The 19,275-nt window shown below is 39.0% G+C and overlaps 1 protein-coding gene across 1 annotated transcript; it reads left to right on the forward strand.

Moving 5' to 3' along the window:
* Window positions 1-63: 63 nt before the first annotated feature.
* On the forward strand, window positions 64-19,213 carry armc6 (armadillo repeat containing 6). The gene is made up of 7 exons (XM_057856976.1): window positions 64-361; window positions 2,673-2,758; window positions 2,835-3,411; window positions 8,532-8,677; window positions 8,751-8,882; window positions 11,556-11,693; window positions 15,058-19,213. Exons 1-7 carry the CDS (start codon window positions 241-243, stop codon window positions 15,268-15,270), a joined length of 1,413 nt encoding a protein of 470 aa, XP_057712959.1. The 5' UTR covers window positions 64-240; the 3' UTR covers window positions 15,271-19,213.
* The last annotated feature ends 62 nt before the right edge of the window (window positions 19,214-19,275 follow it).

Here is a 19,275-nt window from a genome sequence, read left to right on the forward strand (position 1 = left end):
ACCACCACGAAGGGAGTTTGATTACGTAAATGGCGTAAATCCAACGTAGTGCTTTCATTGTACTGAGAAGGGAGACAGGGCGTTAACAACGTTCTTGGTCTTGGAATAGAAACATACTATAAAGCATGTTTGTCCAGGGATTGACACTTTAAATTTTAAACTAAAAAATAGAAAAGTATATATCAAAAGGAAAAAGTAATTCTTAATTTTCCAGCGGATAATAACTGGAGTGAACTGAAAATGGCACTACGAAGGATTACTCAGGAAACATTTGATGCTGCAGTGAGAGAAAACGTCGACGAGTTTGAGATGGATCCTGCTGAGGCTTTGAGGGAAGCTGTAGAGCAGTTTCAGTCTCAAGGTATTGTTACTAAAAATGTATGTACCGAATTTGTTTCATGGTAATGCAGAATTTGCTGAATCACGGCAAGCAGTTTTCACTGTACAATACATATTTATCCAATTTGTCTTTCCACAACAGAAGATAAACCTTAAATATGCTGCCTTCACATGCTCTTGGAAAGGTGACGATTTTTATTGCTTAGCACTAGGGCTGCAACTATCGATTATTTTAGTAGTTGATTAATAATATATCAACTAGTTAGTTCGAATAATCGAGTAATCGGATTAGGAACATTTAAAGTGTTTTAGAATAAATTTTAGGAGATGTAAAACAAAGGCTTGCTAAGAAATTGCACAAGTGTTGTTTTTGGCAGCCATTTTAGTTTTCGTCTTGGTCTTTCGGACAAAAATACGTATTAGTCTTAGTGATATTTTAGGCACATCAAAATGTGTTCGTCTTTGTTTAATTTTAGTCAAGGAAAACTAAGACAAATTTCGTGTAGTTTCAGTCGACAATTCTCAGTGTTTCGTCTATAAACTTAAAAGTTTTAGTCCATGAATAAATAAATAAGGGGGTGGGGCATAGCACGTCAAATGAGCGACACGACCAAACACTGCTAAATTCGTTCTAACTACACATACAATAAGAAAATATCACACATTATGAATTAATGACGGAAACTATGGCGAATATTCATCTCGTTCTCTTCATTGGTTGGAAAGCAAACCTGCACCCACTTGGCCCTTTCTGGAATCGGTTTGACACCTGTGATCTAACCTATCTAAATGTACTTGATATGTTAGAAAACGTTCCAGGAGCGTAGCGTGATTTTTTTTTTTCATGTTTTTTTCCCCAATGTAATTTGGCGCCCCTGCCACTAGATGGCGCTCTAATCAACTGCCTAGCTCTCCTCTGCCCAGGGCCAGCCCCGAGTTTCTTACCATTCACAAAAATTGGGTATTATAATAAAATCTCTGTTCTCCAATAGAAAATACAACTTGAGGCGGCATTCCTGTGCAATTTTTGACTCGACTAGTGGTATTTACTAGAGAAGTCGATCGGGTCCGATCACGTCATTTTCAAAGTATCGGAATCGGGAAAAAAATATCGGACATGCCTTTTATATATATATATATATATATATATATATATATATATATATATATATATATATATGTATAAAGGCTGTCAAACGATTAAAAATTTTTAATCGAGTTAATTACAGCTTAAAAATTAATTAATCGCAATTCAAACTATCTATAAAATATGCCATTTTTTTCTGTAAATTATTGTTGGAATGGAAAGATAAGACAAGATGGATATATATATTCAACATGCGGTACATAAGGACTGTATTTGTTTATTATAACAATAAATCAACAAGACGGCAGTAACATTGTTAACATTCTGTTAAAGCGATCCATGGATAGAAAGACTTGTAGTTCTTACAAGATAAATGTTAGTACAAGTTATAGAAATTTTATATTAAAACCCCTCTTAATGTTTTCGTTTTGATAAAATTTGTAAAATTTTCAATCAAAAAATAAACTAGTAGCCCGCCATTGTTGATGTCAATAATTACTTACACAATGCTCATGGGTGCTGAAGCCTATAAAATCAGTCGCACCCAAGTGCCAGCAGAGGGCAGCAAAACTCAATTAACAAGTGGGCATTTGACTGTACTGTCATTTAAATCTGTCTGAGCGTGGCATGTGCGTTAATTGCGTCAAATATTTTAACGTGATTAATTTAAAAAAGTAATTATCGCCCGTTAACGCGATCATTTTGACAGCCCTATATATATATATATATATATATATATATATATATATATATATATATATATATACATATATATAAATTAAATCGTTTTCTAATTGTATTTAACGTTACAGACATAATATGTTGCACCCATCCAGAGTCTTTAGTTTAGGCTTAAGATAGGGTTATCAAATTTATCCCGATACTGGCGGTAATTAATTTTTAAAAAATGTATCACGTTAAAATATACTTATGTACTGTATGTTGAATGTATATATTTGTCCGAGTTTTATTCATTTTTTTCTTAATGCATTGCCAAAATGTATATGATCGGGAAAAATTATCGGGAATGATTGGAATTGAATCGGGAGCAAAAACAAAACAATCGGATCGGGAAATATCGGGATCGGCAGATACTCAAACTAAAACGATCGGGATCGGATTGGGAGCAGAAAAACCTGATCGGAACAGCCCTAGTATTTACCACAGTTATGACCACATTTGAAGGCAGCATTTATCACTAATCTTTGGCTTCCTGGTTTCCTTATTGACTGTATATTTCATGCAGGTGTGGACCTCAGTTGTATCGTTAAAGCTGTACCTACTGAGCCGTCTGATGACAAACAACAGGAGCAAACACATAAAATATTACAGGTATGTATTTTACTATCTAGTACTGAACTCTATGTGCTGTCCTTCACTTCTTATGTCATGTTTTATTCACATTCAGACTTTGGAGTCCCTCCGTATCGCAACAGAATCTGAAGATGTCTCCAAAACAAAAGCTGCGTCGGATATAAAACGTTTCACCGAGGAATGTTTACTTGGATTCGCTCAAAGGTACCTAGCGGCCCAGAAAGGCGCTTATCCCATCATCCTCTCCTACTGTCAAAAGAGCATGGACGAGCAGGAAGCCGTGCTTGCCGCACTGTCCGCCTTGGCTGCTTTGACCGATGGACAGCCAGACTTGTTGGATGCGGAGGGCAAGCGCTTCCTCTTAGATGTTTTCGAAAAGCATGGTGCGGATTCTTGCGTAACGCGAGCTGCCATCTCCACGGTGCGACACTGCTGTCTGAAACATGAACAGAATAGACAAGATCTGGTCAAAGCGGGTGTCTTACCGCTGCTGACCAATGCCATTAAACAGCACAGCGAATGCGCCGACGTGGTTAAGGAAGCCGCCGGCGCTCTCAGGGTCATGACTTTTGACGACGATATCCGTGTTTCATTTGGGCAAGCTCACGAGCACGCCAAGATGATTGTTCTTCAGCACAATGGTCTCAAGGTCTTGATTGAGTCTGCAAAAGGTGAGACCGATTGAACACTGTTGCGCTACCTCCAGTGCACATAATCCATTTAGGCCTTGTTCAGACTGGCAGTTTAAATCCAATTTTTTGCCAATCCAGATTGAAACTGGATGGCTCTTTAAGCACAGAAATCTGATTTTCGAGAGATTAATTGACACCACATATAGGAGGTAGTTTGATAGGTTAACAGGCCCAGATCTTATTTGGACACTTGCGTCCATACATCCGCTGACTCCTGACATGCATGCGCAAAATGGAGGGGAGCACGTGATCAGATCGCCATTTTTGTGACAGTATTTTCAGAAAAAAAACCCCCACACTCATACAGTGCCTTGCAAAAGTATTCGGCCCCCTTGAACCTTGCAACCTTTCGCCACATTTCAGGCTTCAAACATAAAGATATAAAATTTTAATTTTTTGTCAAGAATCAACAACAAGTGGGACACAATCGTGAAGTGGAACAAAATTTATTGGATAATTTAAAAAATTTTTAACAAATAAAAAACTGAAAAGTGGGGCGTGCAATATTATTCGGCCCCCTTGCGTTAATACTTTGTAGCGCCACCTTTTGCTCCAATTACAGCTGCAAGTCGCTTGGGGTATGTTTCTATCAGTTTTGCACATCGAGAGACTGACATTCTTGCCCATTCTTCCTTGCAAAACAGCTCGAGCTCAGGGAGGTTGGATGGAGAGTGTTTGTGAACAGCAGTCTTCAGCTCTTTCCACAGATTCTCGATTGGATTCAGGTCTGGACTTTGACTTGGCCATTCAAACACCTGGATACATTTATTTTTGAACCATTCCATTGTAGATTTGGCTTTATGTTTTGGATCATTGTCCTGTTGGAAGATAAATCTTCGTCCCAGTCTCAGGTCTTGTGCAGATACCAACAGGTTTTCTTCCAGAATGTTCCTGTATTTGGCTGCATCCATCTTCCCGTCAATTTTAACCATCTTCCCTGACCCTGCTGAAGAAAAGCAGGCCCAAACCATGATGCTGCCACCACCATGTTTGACAGTGGGGATGGTGTGTTCAGGGTGATGAGCTGTGTTGCTTTTACGCCAAACATATCGTTTTGCATTGTGGCCAAAAAGTTCAATTTTGGTTTCATCTGACCAGAGCACCTTCTTCCACATGTTTGGTGTGTCTCCCAGGTGGCTTGTGGCAAACTTTAAACGAGACTTTTTATGGATATCTTTGAGAAATGGCTTTCTTCTTGCCACTCTTCCATAAAGGCCAGATTTGTGCAGTGTACGACTGATTGTTGTCCTATGGACAGACTCTCCCACCTCAGCTGTAGATCTCTGCAGTTCATCCAGAGTGATCATGGGCCTCTTGGCTGCATCTCTGATCAGTTTTCTCCTTGTTTGAGAAGAAAGTTTGGAAGGACGGCCGGGTCTTGGTAGATTTGCAGTGGTTTGATGCTCCTTCCATTTCAATATGATGGCTTGCACAGTGCTCCTTGAGATGTTTAAAGCTTGGGAAATCTTTTTGTATCCAAATCCGGCTTTAAACTTCTCCACAACAGTATCTCGGACCTGCCTGGTGTGTTCCTTGGTTTTCATAATGCTCTCTGCACTTTAAACAGAACCCTGAGACTATCACAGAGCAGGTGGATTTATACGGAGACTTGAATACACACAGGTGGATTCTATTTATCATCATCGGTCATTTAGGACAACAATGGATCATTCAGAGATCCTCACTGAACTTCTGGAGTGAGTTTGCTGCACTGAAAGTAAAGAGGCCGAATAATATTGCACGCCCCACTTTTCAGTTTTTTATTTGTTAAAAAAGTTGAAATTATCCAATAAATGTTGTTCCACTTCACGATTGTGTCCCACTTGTTGTTGATTCTTGACAAAAAAATTAAATTTCATATCTTTATGTTTGAAGCCTGAAATGTGGCGAAAGGTTGCAAGATTCAAGGGGGCCGAATACTTTTGCAAGGCACTGTACAAGCCAAAAATGCACAAGGGCCAATGGTACAGTTAAGATACAGTTAAATTAATTCCATTGTACACACACAAAAGCACACAACACTTCCCAACTACAACCAAACAATTCTCTATAATAATACAATTACGCCCTCTATTGGTTCAACGGTGTAACATGCTTACTTATTCAGTTTACTACAAAAGTCACTTCCTTTAGTCATTTTAAAATAATATTTTATTGTTTTGGGAATACACAAGCCCTGTAGGTCCAATGCAAATGACCTATATAAATATTGTTTTTGTGTAAATTTCAATAAAATATAGTAAAAATCAGGTGCATAGTATTTTTTATATACATTATTTACTAGGGTTGTTCCAATCATGTTTTTTTGCTCCCAATCCGATCCCGATCGTTTTAGTTTGAGTATCTGCAGATCCCGATATTTCCCGATCCGATTGCTTTTTTTTTTTTTTTTGCTCCCGATTCAATTCCAATCATTCCCGATAATTTTTCCCGATCATATACATTTTGGCAATGCATTAAGAAAAAAATGAATAAAACTCGGACGAATATATACATTCAACATACAGTACATAAGTACTGTATTTGTTTATAATGACAATAAATCCTCAAGAAGGGATTTACATTATTAACATTCTTTCTGTGAGAGGGATCCACGGATAGAAAGACTTGTGACTTTGTATATTTTGACTAAATATTTCCATCTAGTGTATTTGTTGAGCTTTCAGTAAATGATACTGTAGCCATGCCCCAATGCATGATGGGAAGTGGAACCATGACTGTGCGTAGTGCTACCAATTCATATATCTTCTCTGCGTTGGGAAATAAAATAAGGTGTTAAGAAAAAAGATCAAATGCTACCTTGCTTCCCCACATTGCTTCCCATAATATTTCTAACCGTAGGGAGAGGGAGTGTAAGGCTTTAGCCAATTAAAATAAGCCTTCAAGGGCTGCCAAAATTCACTCTACTCATTTTACGCTGCCTTTGATGTCTCTGTATAGGTAAAACGACGACATTACAGATTGAGCGCGACACTGCATGAGTGGGTCGTGCAACGCATGCATTAAATATTTTAACTAGGGCTGTCAAAATGATCGCGTTAACGGACGTTAATTAATTTTTTAAATTAATCACGTTAAAATATTTGATGCAATTAACGCAAATGCCCGCTCAGACAAATTTAAATGACAGTATAGTGAAACGCTCACTTGTTGTGTTTTATGGAGTTTTGCCGCCCTCTGCTGGTGCTTGGGTGCGACTGATTTTATAGGCTTCAGCACCCATGAGCATTGTGTAAGTAATTATTGACATCAACAATGGCGGGCTACTAGTTTATTTTTTGATTGAAAATTTTACAAATTTTATTAAAACGAAAACATTAAGAGGGGTTTTAATATAAAATTTCTATAACTTGTACTAACATTTTTCTTTTAAGAACTACAAGTCTTCCTATCCATGGATCGCTTTAACAGAATGTTAATAATGTTAATGCCATCTTGTTGATTTATTGTTCTAATAAACAAATACAGTCCTTATGTACCGTATGTTGAATGTATATATCCGTCTTGTGTCTTATCTTTCCATTCCAACAATAATTTACAGAAAAATATGGCATATTTTATAGATGGTTTGAATTGCGATTATTTGCGATTAATTACGATTAGTTAATTTTGAAGCTGTAATTAACTCGATTAAAAATTTTAATCGTTTGACAGCCCTAATTTTAACGTGATACATTTTTTAAAAAAACTTATTACCACCGTTATCGGGATAAATTTGATAACCCTACCTTAAGCCTAAACTAAAGGCTCTGGATGAGTGTAACATATTATGTCTGTAACTTTAAATACAATTAGAAAACGATTTAATAAAAAAAATAAATAAAAAAATAAAACAAGGCATGGCCGATATTTTTTTGCCGATACCGATACTTTGAAAATGACGTGATCGATCGATCGGGACATCTCTATTATTTACTATTGCTGCCATTCTACCGTAGTTCCTTATTGGTGCGTGCCTAATGGTTGACGGACCAGAAAATAGACCTCGTATGTATTTCAGTTTGATGGACCAGAGAGGATGGACTTCAGCGGATCCGAATCGGAGCTAATCGAATGATTTGGACCACCTCGTACCGATTGAAATCCAAACGTATTTGTTGCGTCGTTCGTAACGCAGCTGAGCGAAGTGGAATTTGGGGGTTTGGCATTTCCTCATAGGCAATCATGTGAATTTAAAGTGTGAATGTGTAGGTTTTTGTTGCCCCATTGGCTTGAATTCAGAATTGAAATAACTAAGGATTCAAATTGGTCGTTTAATCATTTAACCGCCTACTCATTTATGAAACGTTTCATATTTTACTTGTCGGTTAAATGCTGCATCAAGCATCATGCACCTTGGTCTTCGCGCCTCGGCCTCTTTGTAAACAGATTCAGAGATATATTTCTCATTGTCACCGGCTCTCACAAGATGACAACGAAATTCCATTCGGTGAGTGAGCATCGTGCCGCTGCAGATGTTCCGCGCCGCCAACGTCTCTCTCTTCTTCAATAATTAAAGAGCAAGTTATAAGTAGAGCAGTTAGAGAAGTTACAGTACACACATACAGTGGGGCAAATAAGTATTCAGTCAACCACCAATTGTGCAATTTCTCCTACTTGAAAAGATTCGAGAGGCCTGTAATTGTCAACATGGGTAAATCTTAACCAGAATGTGGAAAAAAAAAAAACAGCGCACACACTAGAATGACTAGATATCATCGAATAACAACCTAGATGATCTACGTTAGATCCCATGCCAACTCTCGTGCGCACAAACTAGATATCACCAAATAGCAACCTAGATGTGCTACGTTAGATCCCATGCCATTCGCTGCGTGAGCCCAGAGTGACGCGTAGTCCATATACTACATTGATGAATTAAAAAACCGCCATGACTGAATGTCGTCCCCCAAAATGAACTCATTGGCCCTGGCATCGGCTGCTACAGACGGCCATTGACGTCCAATCCTTTTAAAGTGGGAGGGTTGGCAGCGAATGAATGAATGTTCACTTGCTGTCGGTGCAGTCTATGACGGCTCATTATGGTGTTGACAATACTATGTCTCACTAAGTCAATTTGCAAGTGTAATAATACTCCATTCTTGTCTTTCTTCCCTCAGCGCATGATGGCAATACCTCTGTTTTGAGTGAGCTGTGCGCCACCTTATCCCGTTTGGCTGTGAGGAACGAGTTCTGCCAAGACATTTGCGACCTGGGTGGCTTGAAACTCATGATGACACTGCTAGCCGACAGTTATGAGTCAGCGGTACCGAAACAAAGGTTATAAAGGTCCGTTATCCATTCTCATAGTCACTGAGCTGTTTTTTTTGACCCCGCAGGAGTTGGTGCGGCAAGTCCTGAGCGCAATACGAGCCGTCGCTGGAAATGATGATGTGAAGGACGCTGTTGTTAAAGCGGGTGGAGTCCAACTCATTGTAATCGCCGTAAACAGACACATGACAGTATCTCCTGTAAGTCATTTATATGAATGTTGTCACTGTAATAGCTAAAACAATTTTGTTAATATTACATATTAACTCATTCACTCCCAGCCATTTTCACCGGATCAACCCCTTTCGCTCCCGGCCGTTTTACTGGATTTTGACTGATTTTGCAAGGCCCACAGAACATTCTGTTCTATTGCTATACAACATGGAACCCACCAAAAGAAAGATTGGACTCTCTTCTTTCAGCAGGAAAATAACGTTAGTTCGTATCTTTTTCCATTCTTTGAAAATCAGCATTAGAAAATAGCTTAGTTTGAGCAATTTTCCAATTTCTGAGGAAAAAACAGAGACCTTTAGCTTTTTGTAAAAGCATACATTTCAAACATAACTTTAACACAGCTATTTTTTGCTTTTGTGACATCCCAAACATCTGAATAATGTTCTCCTTCTACAAAATAACATAAACAACAAGACAAACAGAGCTTTTGATTAGGGTTGTTCCGATCATGTTTTTTTGCTCCCGATCCGATCGTTTTAGTTTGAGTATCTGCCGATCCCGATATTTCCCGATCTGATTCCTTTTTTTTTGCTCCCGATTCAATTCCAATCATTCCCGATAATTTTTCCCGATCATATACATTTTGGCAATGCATTAAGAAAAAAATGAATAAAACTTGGACGAATATATACATTCAACATACAGTACATAATTACTGTATTTGTTTATTATGACAATAAATCCTCAAGATGACATTTACATTAATAACATTCTTTCTGTGAGAGGGAGCCACGGATAGAAAGACTTGTAATTAAATACATAAATGTTTATAAAATAATAGATATATAAATAAATAAAATAAATGTGACTTTGTAGATTGTGACTAAATATTGCCATGTAGTGTATTTGTTGAGCTTTCAGTAAATGATACTGTAGCCATTTAACTGTTCTGCCCAAATGCATGATGGGAAGTACAACCATGACTGTTCGTAGTGGCACCAATTGGTATATCTTCTCTGCGTTGGGAAGTAATATAGGGTGTTAAGGAAAAGATCAACCACTACCGTTCTTCCCCACATTGCTTCCCACGATATTTCTAATTGTTGAGAGAGGGATTGTAAGGCTTTAGCCAATTAAAAAGAGGCTCCAAAGACTGCCAAAATTCTCTCTACTCATTTTACGCTGCCTGTTAGCTCTATATATAGGTAAAACGGCGCCATTATAGATTGAACGCGACAATGCGTGAGTGGGTCGTGTAGCGCATGCGTTAATTGCATTAAATATTTTAACGTGATTAATTTTTAAAAAATTAATTACCGCCGTTTACGCGATAAATTTGATATGCCTACTTTAAGCCAAAATTAATGACTCTGGATGAATGTAAGACATTTTGTCTGTAACGTTAAATACAATTAGAAAACGATTTAATTAAAAAAAAAAAAAAAATTTAAAAAGGCATGTCCGATATTTTTTTGCCGATTCCGATACTTTGAAAATGACGTGATCGGACCCGATCGATTGGGACATCTTTAGTAGCAACCTTTAAAAAATAAAACAAAAAACAGTGACACCCTTTTAAAACAATATATCGATTCTTGTTGAGAGTAGGGCTGCAGCTATCGATTATTTTGATTGTCGATTAATCGGTGAACTAGTTAGTTTGAATAATCGAGTAATCGGATAAGGAACATGGAAAATTAAAATACCTGAGTTGAGCCTCAACTGGTATAGAAAAAAATAAATAAATGAGGACTCGGTACAGCAAAAGGTCAATTGGCCATACCTGTCAAGTTGTACGGTTTCGGCATAATTTGTACAAGTGAGCGCTGATTTTTAAATGTGTACGCCGTACGTTCAAAATCTGTACGTTTTTCATGCATTACGTTTTTTTTTTCTCAGGATTTTGTCACCGTTTCGGCAACGAGACAATGTGCGTTACGATGCGTTACTACGTTGGTTGGATGTTGTGAGAAAAGTCAGAGACACAGAGAGAAAAGTAGCAAACACGATGCTGGGCTAGGTGGCTCCAATATTTCCTTACTTTTGATAGCAAAGGAACAAGTTATTTACACATAACCAAACTATTGAACTGAGAAATGACGCTGTTGTGGCTGCGGTTGTCTCGGCAGACTGGGTAAACTTTTCCCTCATCACTGCCTGTCTCATCAAGATAGATTTTGTAAAATCTTTCTTTTGTAGTGACCACAACTTCATAACATAATTCACCAAGGGAACTTGTGTGGGGCATGTGCCTTGTGTTTTACATCGTTGTCCACATTTTTCTCACGCTTCTTCCAACTTCCGTTTCCTGACTATTTCTCTTGACTTCCTTTCATGGTCCAATATGAGTTCTTACCAAAGGCGCTACTGCCCTCCAGTGGCCAGTTTTATTGCTTTAAAATGGATTTTGAGCATTGTGCTTTGGAGTGAAGTTGCATCAGAAACTAGAGATGGCTCTTGTGAAAAAAACCCCAGTAAAAGACGTATGAATACGTTTTTGGGACACTGAAACAATTAAAAATAGAACGTATTCATACTTTTTGGGAGCAAATGAGTTAACCTTTTGAGTGCCACTTGACGATATTCTTCTGTGAATTAGTTTCCTGTTCATTTGCTGCCAGCCCTCCCAGTTTAGATGAATTAGACGTCTCTTTCTTTAAAAGCATCCAATGAGTTAATATGAACATCTCTTTATTTAGGTGTGCGAGCAGGGTTGTGCCTGCCTAGCTGTCCTTGCTTTACGCAAACCCAAGAACTGCAAAGTCATCATGGAGGAAGGGGGAGTCTTAGCAGCCGTGCAGTCTATGAAGGCTCATTCTGGTGTTGGTAATGTACAGGTAAGCTTGATCTGTCATCCCTCCCTCCAGCCATCCATTCATTTATCCCAGGGGTCAGGAAGCTTTGTCTCGTGAGCCATATCTGGTTCTTTTGATGAGTGCATCTGGCTCTCCGCCAACCCGTAATCTTAAATGTGGAACCGGCCGGTTCGCTTGACATGAACAAGCTGTGATGAGCTGATGGTGCATTCACGCATTGATCTTCAAAACTTTAAACGTACGTAATAAGCTTCAATTCGGTGCCCGTTGGTGGTCCTCCTGTCGCGAATTGCACAGAGATGGAGCTACAGAACTCACAAGTCTCTGCTCAATCAGCAGAGGGGCTGACCCTCCCAATTCAATTCCGAGTGAACTGGAGTATATCAAAACTGGAAGTTAACTGGATGCTACCCCAAGTCACACAGGTGCGGAATCGGTTTCACTTTCATGACTTGTTCGCCACTTCCAGGAGAGAGAAATGGAGGGTGTGTTGGCTCTCTCAGTTAAAACGGTTCCCGACCCCTGATATACAGTGGGGTAAATAAGTATTTAGTCAACCACCAATTGTGCAAGTTCTCCTATTTGAAAAGATTAGAGAGGCCTGTAATTGTCAACATGGGTAAACCTCAACCATGAGAGACAGAATGTGGAAAAAAAAAAACTGAAAATCACATTGTTTGATGAATTTTTGAAGAATTTATTTCAAAATTAGAGTGTAAAATAGGTATTTGGTCACCTACAAACAGCAAGATTTCTGGCTGTCAAAGAGGTCTAACTTCTGCTAACGAGGTCTAATGAGGCTCCACTCGTTACCTGTATTAATAGCACCTGTTTTAACTCATTATCGGTATAAAAGACACCTGTCCACAATCTCAGTCAGTCACACTCCAAACTCCATTATGGCCAAGACCAAAGAGCTGTCGAAGGACACCAGAGACAAAATTGTAGACCAGCACCAGGCTGGGAAGACTGAATCTGCAATAGATAAAACGCTTGGTGTAAAGAAATAACTGTGGGAGCAATGATTAGAAATAGAGCTGTCCCGACTAGTCGACATAGTCGACGTCATCGATGACGTAAATCCGTCGACGAGCACAACATCCCGTCGACGGTTAATGAAGGGTTAAAAAAATATATGCGTGGAAAGTTAGAATGTCGGATGCTCCGTTTGCAAGCGGGGAAAGCGGCACAAAGCCAAAAAAAAGCGCACCAGAGTGTCCAAAACATTGCCTTATTTCAAAGAAACAAAGGAGAGTACACTCTTCTGTCCTGTCTCTTCAATGCCAAGCTTGGCTGCACGTCGGCCGTGAATAAAAACCTCAAGCGCCTTCACGCAGTTTGTAATTTTTTTTTTTTTTTTTTCATTTTTTGTACACCAGAGGGTGCTGTCGCTTTACTAAATAATAATGTTTCATTGACAATGGGCCTATAAGTGCTATTACTATTGTTCTTAATGCTAATTGAAAGGTTTATTTCATGTTATGGTTTATTTTATGGTATAGAAAATTATATAAGGTTAAAAGGTCATAAATATATACAGTATATACAGTGATTGCACTCAAGGGAGAGATTGTCAATGATAAGGTAATAAATTAAGGTAAATGCAATTCATATAGGCAATTCATTCATATATAAATAAGGTTTAAAAGGAAAAAGGTGAAAAGTTTTTGTTAATTTCTTATTATGTTGCTTTATTTGTGTGCACCGTAGCTCTTACAGTGTGTTTACATCCAAGGATGGAATAAAAGTTGTAAACCATCAGTTTAAGAGACCATCTTTTCAATCGGGATGCTACACTAGTTAATTCTATCAGCATTTGAACTCATTGTTTATTTGTGATTTATTATTGTTATTTACGTGTTTATTTGTACTTTAATAAATAATTTGTGTTCCAATATGTTTTTTGTGAATTGATAAGCGTCAACAAAAATTTCATTGCTAGATTAGTAAAAATAAAAAAAAAATAAAAAAATTAATTATTAGATTAGTCGACTAATCGTAAAAATAGTCGGCTGACTAATCGGGAGAAAATTAGTCGTTTGGGACAGCCCTAATTAGAAAATGGAAGACATACAAGACCACTGATAATCTCCCTCGATCTGGGGTTCCATGCAAGATGGCGTCAAAATGATAACAAGAACGGTGAGCAAAAATCCTAGAACCACACGGGGGGACCTAGTGAATGACCTACAGAGCTGGGACCACAGTAACAAAGGCTACTATCAGTAACACAATACGCCACCAGGGACTCAAATCCTGCACTGCCAGACGTGTGTCCCTGCTGAAGAAAGTACACGTCCAGGCCCGTCTGCGGTTCGCTAGAGAGCATTTGGATGATCCAGTAGAGGACTGGGAGAATGTGTTATGGTCGGATGAAACCAAAATAGAACTTTTTGGTAGAAACCCAGGTTCTTGTGTTTGGAGGACAAAAGAATACTGAATTGGAGCCGAAGAACACCATACCCACTGTGAAGCATGGGTGTAGAAACATCATGCTTTGGGGCTGTTTTTCTGCAAAGGGACAAGGACGACTGATCTGTGTCAATGTGTCAAGGAAAGAATGAATGGGGCCATGTATTGAGAGATTTTTTGTGAAAATCTCCTTCCATCAGCAAGGGCATTGAAGATGAGACCTGGCTGGGTCTTTCAGCATGACAATGATCCCAAACACACAGCCAGGGCAACAAAGGAGTGGCTTCGTAAGAAGCATTTCAAGGTCTTGGAGTGGGTTAGCCAGTCGAGTTAAAAGTCCGTGTTGCCCAACGACAGCCCCAAAACATCACTGCTCTAGAGGAGATCTGCATGGAGGAATGGGCCAAAATACCAGCAACAGTGTGTGAAAAGCTTGTGAAGAGTTACAGAAAATGTTTGGCCTCCGTTATTGCCAACAAAGGGTACATAATAACGTATTGAGATGAACTTTTGATATTGACCAAATACTTATTTTCCACTCTAATTTGGAAGTAAATTCTTTAAAAATCAAACAATGTGATTTTCTGTTTTTTTTTTTTTTCACATTCTGTCTCTCATGGTTGAGGTTTACCCATGTTGACAATTACAGGCCTCTCTTATATTTTCAAGTGGGAGAACTTGCACATTTATTGGTTGACTAAATACTTATTTGCCCCACTGCATCGCCTAAACTGATCACTGGTCAATCACACATTGTGTGCTTCATCATCGACTTACTCACATCAGTCTCGCTGATGATGGTTAGCCTAATTACTTCACCGAACATTTACCTTTGTGGGTCAATGACCTGCTTGACTGACAATCTCCTGGCATTTTTTATTGATAATGTGACAGTCAGTTCACCTGCTTTAATTGTAATTTTTTGAGGCTCTCCGAATCTGGGTCTTTGAATATTTTTTTGTCTTCTAAACAGAAACAGGCTTGCATGCTGCTACGAAACCTGGTGTCACATCAGCCCAACTACAGTCAACTGATTCTGGAGATGGGTGTTGAGGCCTTGATATTGCAAGCGTTAAGGACCCATCAAGATTGCGGTGATGTTGCCAAAGCTGCCCTTAGGGATTTAGGCTGCAAGGTGGAGTTACGAGAGCTGTGGACCGGCAAAGGTGGCGGCATCACCAACTGAAGCGGGAGAAGAACAGCAATGGAAAGGGACGTTAAAGCAAATACAGTACAGTTAAAACTTAAGGAATGCTCTATTTCAATTTCATTTGGGTTCATAGTGCCTCCTTGAAATTTTAAAAGGTTGCCAAATGTAAGTTAATATGAAAAAAAAGTGATATTGTTTTTTTATGTTTCACTTCTTTTGATATTCATAAATGTTATTTATCTATGCTATGCAAGGCATTTTAAACACTCCTGTAGGCCAGTGTTTTTCAACCGGTGTGCCGTGGCGTGCCGTGAGAGATCGTCAGGTGTGCCGCGAGAAAGAAAGAGTAGGTAGAAGGTTGCAGTTGTGTGCAGATTAGGAAGGTATGGCTCGTGTTGCGTTTAAGAACTCCGATTTCTAGCCATCAGCCACCTTGCAATCCGCGACAATGTGGCCCCTAGCACGTCTACAGTACATCATTTGATTAGACTTGTCAAAGCGGTGAAAAGCCAGTTTTGTGGCTAAATCCCAAAAGTCAGAGACATCAATACAAGCTGTCTGCAAAGCCATTGTCAGCGAGATGCTTGGCTCTTATCTGGTTAAAGACATTGCTAAAGTCCCGTTGTCTGATTATTCTGAGCTTTTCAAGCCTAACTGCTATTAAAAAAAAACAAAAAAACAGACAGAGCAATTGACGAAGATTCCTGAAGATTCCGCCAGTTACAGTTGTGGTCAAAAGTTTACATACTCTTGTGAAGAACATAATGTCATGGCTTTCTTGAGTTTCCAGTTATTTCTACAACTCTGATTTTTCTCTGATAGAGTGATTGGAACAGATACTTCTTTGTCACAAAAAACATCAAGTTTGGTTCTTTTATGACTTTATTATGGGTGAACAGAAAAAAGTGATCAAATCTGCTGGGTCAAAAATATACATATAGCAGCGCTAATATTTGGTAACGTCCCTTGGCCATTTTCACTTGAATTAGGCGCTTTTGGTAGCCATCCACAAGCTTCTGGCAAGCTTCTGGTTGAATCTTTGACCACTCCTCTTGACAGAATTGGTGCAGTTCAGTTAAATTTGATGGCTTTCTGACATGGACTTGTTTCTTCAGCATTGTCCACAAGTTCTCAATGGGGTTTAAGTCAGGACTTTGGGAAGGCCATTCGAAAACCTTCATTCTAGCCTGATTTAGCCATTCCATTACCACTTTTGATGTGTGTTTGGGGTCATTGTCCTGTTGGAACACCCAACTGCGCCCAAGACCCAATCTTCGGGCTGATGACTTTAGGTTATCTTGAAGAATTTGAAGGTACCGTAATCGTCGTCCTTCATTATCCCATTTATTCTCTGTAAAGCACCAGTTTCATTGGCAGCAAAACAGCCCCACAGCATAATACTACCACCACCGTGCTTGACGGTAGGCATGGTGTACTTGGGGTTAAAGGCCTCACCTTTTCTCCTCCAAACATATTGCTGGGCATTGTGGCCAAACAGCTCGATTTTTGTTTCGTCTGACCGCAGAACTTTCCTCCAGAAAGTCTTATCTTTGTCCATGTGATCAGCAGCAAACTTCAGTCGAGCCTTAAGGTGCCGCTTTTGGAGCAAGGGCTTCCTTCTTGCACGGCAGCCTCTCAGTCCATGTAGATGCAAAACACGCTTGACTGTGGACACTGACACCTGTGTTCCAGCAGCTTCTAATTCTTGGCAGATCTGCTTCTTGGTGATTCTCGGTTGAATCTTCACCCTCCTGACCAATTTTCTCTCAGCAGCAGGTGATAGCTTGTGTTGTCTTCCTGATCGTGGCAGTGACAAAACAGTGCCATGCACTTTATACTTACAAACAATTGTTTGCACTGTTGCTCTTGGGACCTGCAGCTGCTTTGAAATGGCTCCAAGTGACTTTCCTGACTTGTTCAAGTCAATGATTCGCTTTTTCAGATCCATGCTGAATGTATGTGTTGCTGTATGTATATTTTTGACCCAGCAGATTTGATCACTTTTTCTGTTAACCCATAATAAAGTCATAAAAGAACCAAACTTCATGAATGTTTTTTGTGACAAAGAAGTATCTGTTCCAATCACTCTATCGGAGAAAAATCAGAGTTGTAGAAATAACTGGAAACTCAAGAGAGCCATGATATTATGTTCTTCACAAGTGTATGTAAACTTTTGACCAAAACTGTAGATGCAAATGACAGACACAGTGGCATTACCAACATAGCTAAAGAACTAGATGCGTTAGTAAACAGCCGCCATCTTAAAGCAGTAGACCTCTTGGGAAAGCTCTGTTGTAGAGAACCTTCCAAGCGAACCTAAGTAGCCTTTTATCGTAAATGCTCCTAAATCGGCAAAATCTTGACTTAAATCTGTTTTTAAATGATGAAACAGTTTTAAAATTTACACATGTCGAAAGTAGACAGAAGGGAACTAATGCAATAACGGGAGCAATTTTAACAACTTTAACGGTTGATTCAGAACATTAATTTTAATTTTAATGATTTTGCCACCACCAAACTTCACTGTTTTCTGAGTGAATCTCGGATCCATGCGGGCACCAGTAGGTCTCCTGCAATATTTGCGGCGACTGTGGAGTAATTCAATGGAATATTCATCTAAAAATCCACCTCTTGCCACTTTTCCAGCGTCCATCCTTTTGACAGGCTGTGGGCCTTGGCAAATGCCACAGGTTTTTTTTTAATTGTCTTTTGTTTAATGCTGGTTTCTGGGCACTGATTCGACCATGGAGGCCATTTTTAGACAGAATTCGACAGACATCATGGTCAAGATCATGGTCTGGGGTTACATCCAGTATGGGGGTGTGCGAGAAATCTGCAGGGTGGAAGGCAACATAAATATTCTGAAATATCAACAAATCTTAGCTGCCTCTTACATTCCTAACCATAAAAAGGGACAAATTCTGGAGCAGGATGGTGCGCCATCGCATACTTCAATTTCTACCTCAAAGTTCCTCAAGGCAAAGAAGATCAAGATCCTCCAGGACTGGCCAGCCCAGTCACCACACATGAACACCATTGAGCATGTCTGGGGTAGGATGAGAGAGGAAGCATGGAAGACGAAACCCAAGAATGTTGATGAACTCTGGGAGGCATGCAAGACTGCTTTCTTTGATGTTCCTGATGACTTCATCAATAAATTGTATGAATCCTTGCCGAAGCCCATGGAAGTCATACAAAATATTAAATTTGGATCTCACAGTGCCACTACTTCATTCGCTTATCTTATGTAACGTTTTTGTATTTGAAGTACAGTTTTTGTTCAATTTTCACACTACTTTCTGTAAGCGACAAAACTTTTGTCTTGCCAAAATTTGACCTTTTATGTCTTCATTAAATGATTAATTTTTTTTCAGTGAAGCAAATATATTTTTGTACATTTAACATCATTTGGGAGGGTCTTAGCTTTCATATGAACCATTTCTGAAACCAATTGAATCATTAAAAGTCAGGTTATTAGCAATTGTTTCTACAAAATGGATAAGCGACAAGACTTTTGTCAGGGACTGTATAGTACAGTATAATAACAGTTCATATCGATGAAGTTGTGCAGAGAAAAATATGCCTTGATTTAAAAAAAAAACGGACATTGTAAGCAGTTACAATGTTACTAATTACTTGAGTGGGGGGGGCGTATAAACTAATCGCACCTGGGCTCTGTTCACATTTGTTCCGCCACTGCTGCGTAAGTAGATGTTGAGTACATTTGAACTGGGAGTGGCATTTGCTACTTGTCGTAAGTGCATAATTTATGGCCCAATTAAGTTACAAGGAAAGTTTAAAGCATTATATTACCACAGCACACTGGTTGGAAATTACTAGCTGACAATTATTGTACTTATTACTCGTTTGATAAAACGCTGTACTGTCAGTCCTCTGGAACTGTGACCAAGTGAATAAACTGAACTGAAATGTTGGAAAGTCCTAATTTTTTCTCTAAACACATTTCACATTTACATTGACCTTTCATGGACATTCGACTATTTTAACACAAAGTCAAACGATTCCGAAATTCTGCTGTCA

The sequence above is a fragment of the Corythoichthys intestinalis genome, chromosome 14 (assembly GCF_030265065.1).
Source record: "Corythoichthys intestinalis isolate RoL2023-P3 chromosome 14, ASM3026506v1, whole genome shotgun sequence".
In the NCBI taxonomy this organism is placed as follows: Eukaryota; Metazoa; Chordata; class Actinopteri; order Syngnathiformes; family Syngnathidae; genus Corythoichthys; species Corythoichthys intestinalis.

What these genes read in the sequence shown, in the direction of transcription:
- armc6 (XM_057856976.1), top strand. Translation starts at nt 241, where the DNA reads ATGGCACTACGAAGGATTACTCAGGAAACATTTGATGCTGCAGTGAGA. An exon ending in AGAGCAGTTTCAGTCTCAAG is followed by an intron (nt 362 to 2,672) that starts GTATTGTTACTA and finishes TATTTCATGCAG; the next exon opens with GTGTGGACCTCAGTTGTATC. An exon ending in CTGGTGTTGGTAATGTACAG is followed by an intron (nt 11,694 to 15,057) that starts GTAAGCTTGATC and finishes TCTTCTAAACAG; the next exon opens with AAACAGGCTTGCATGCTGCT.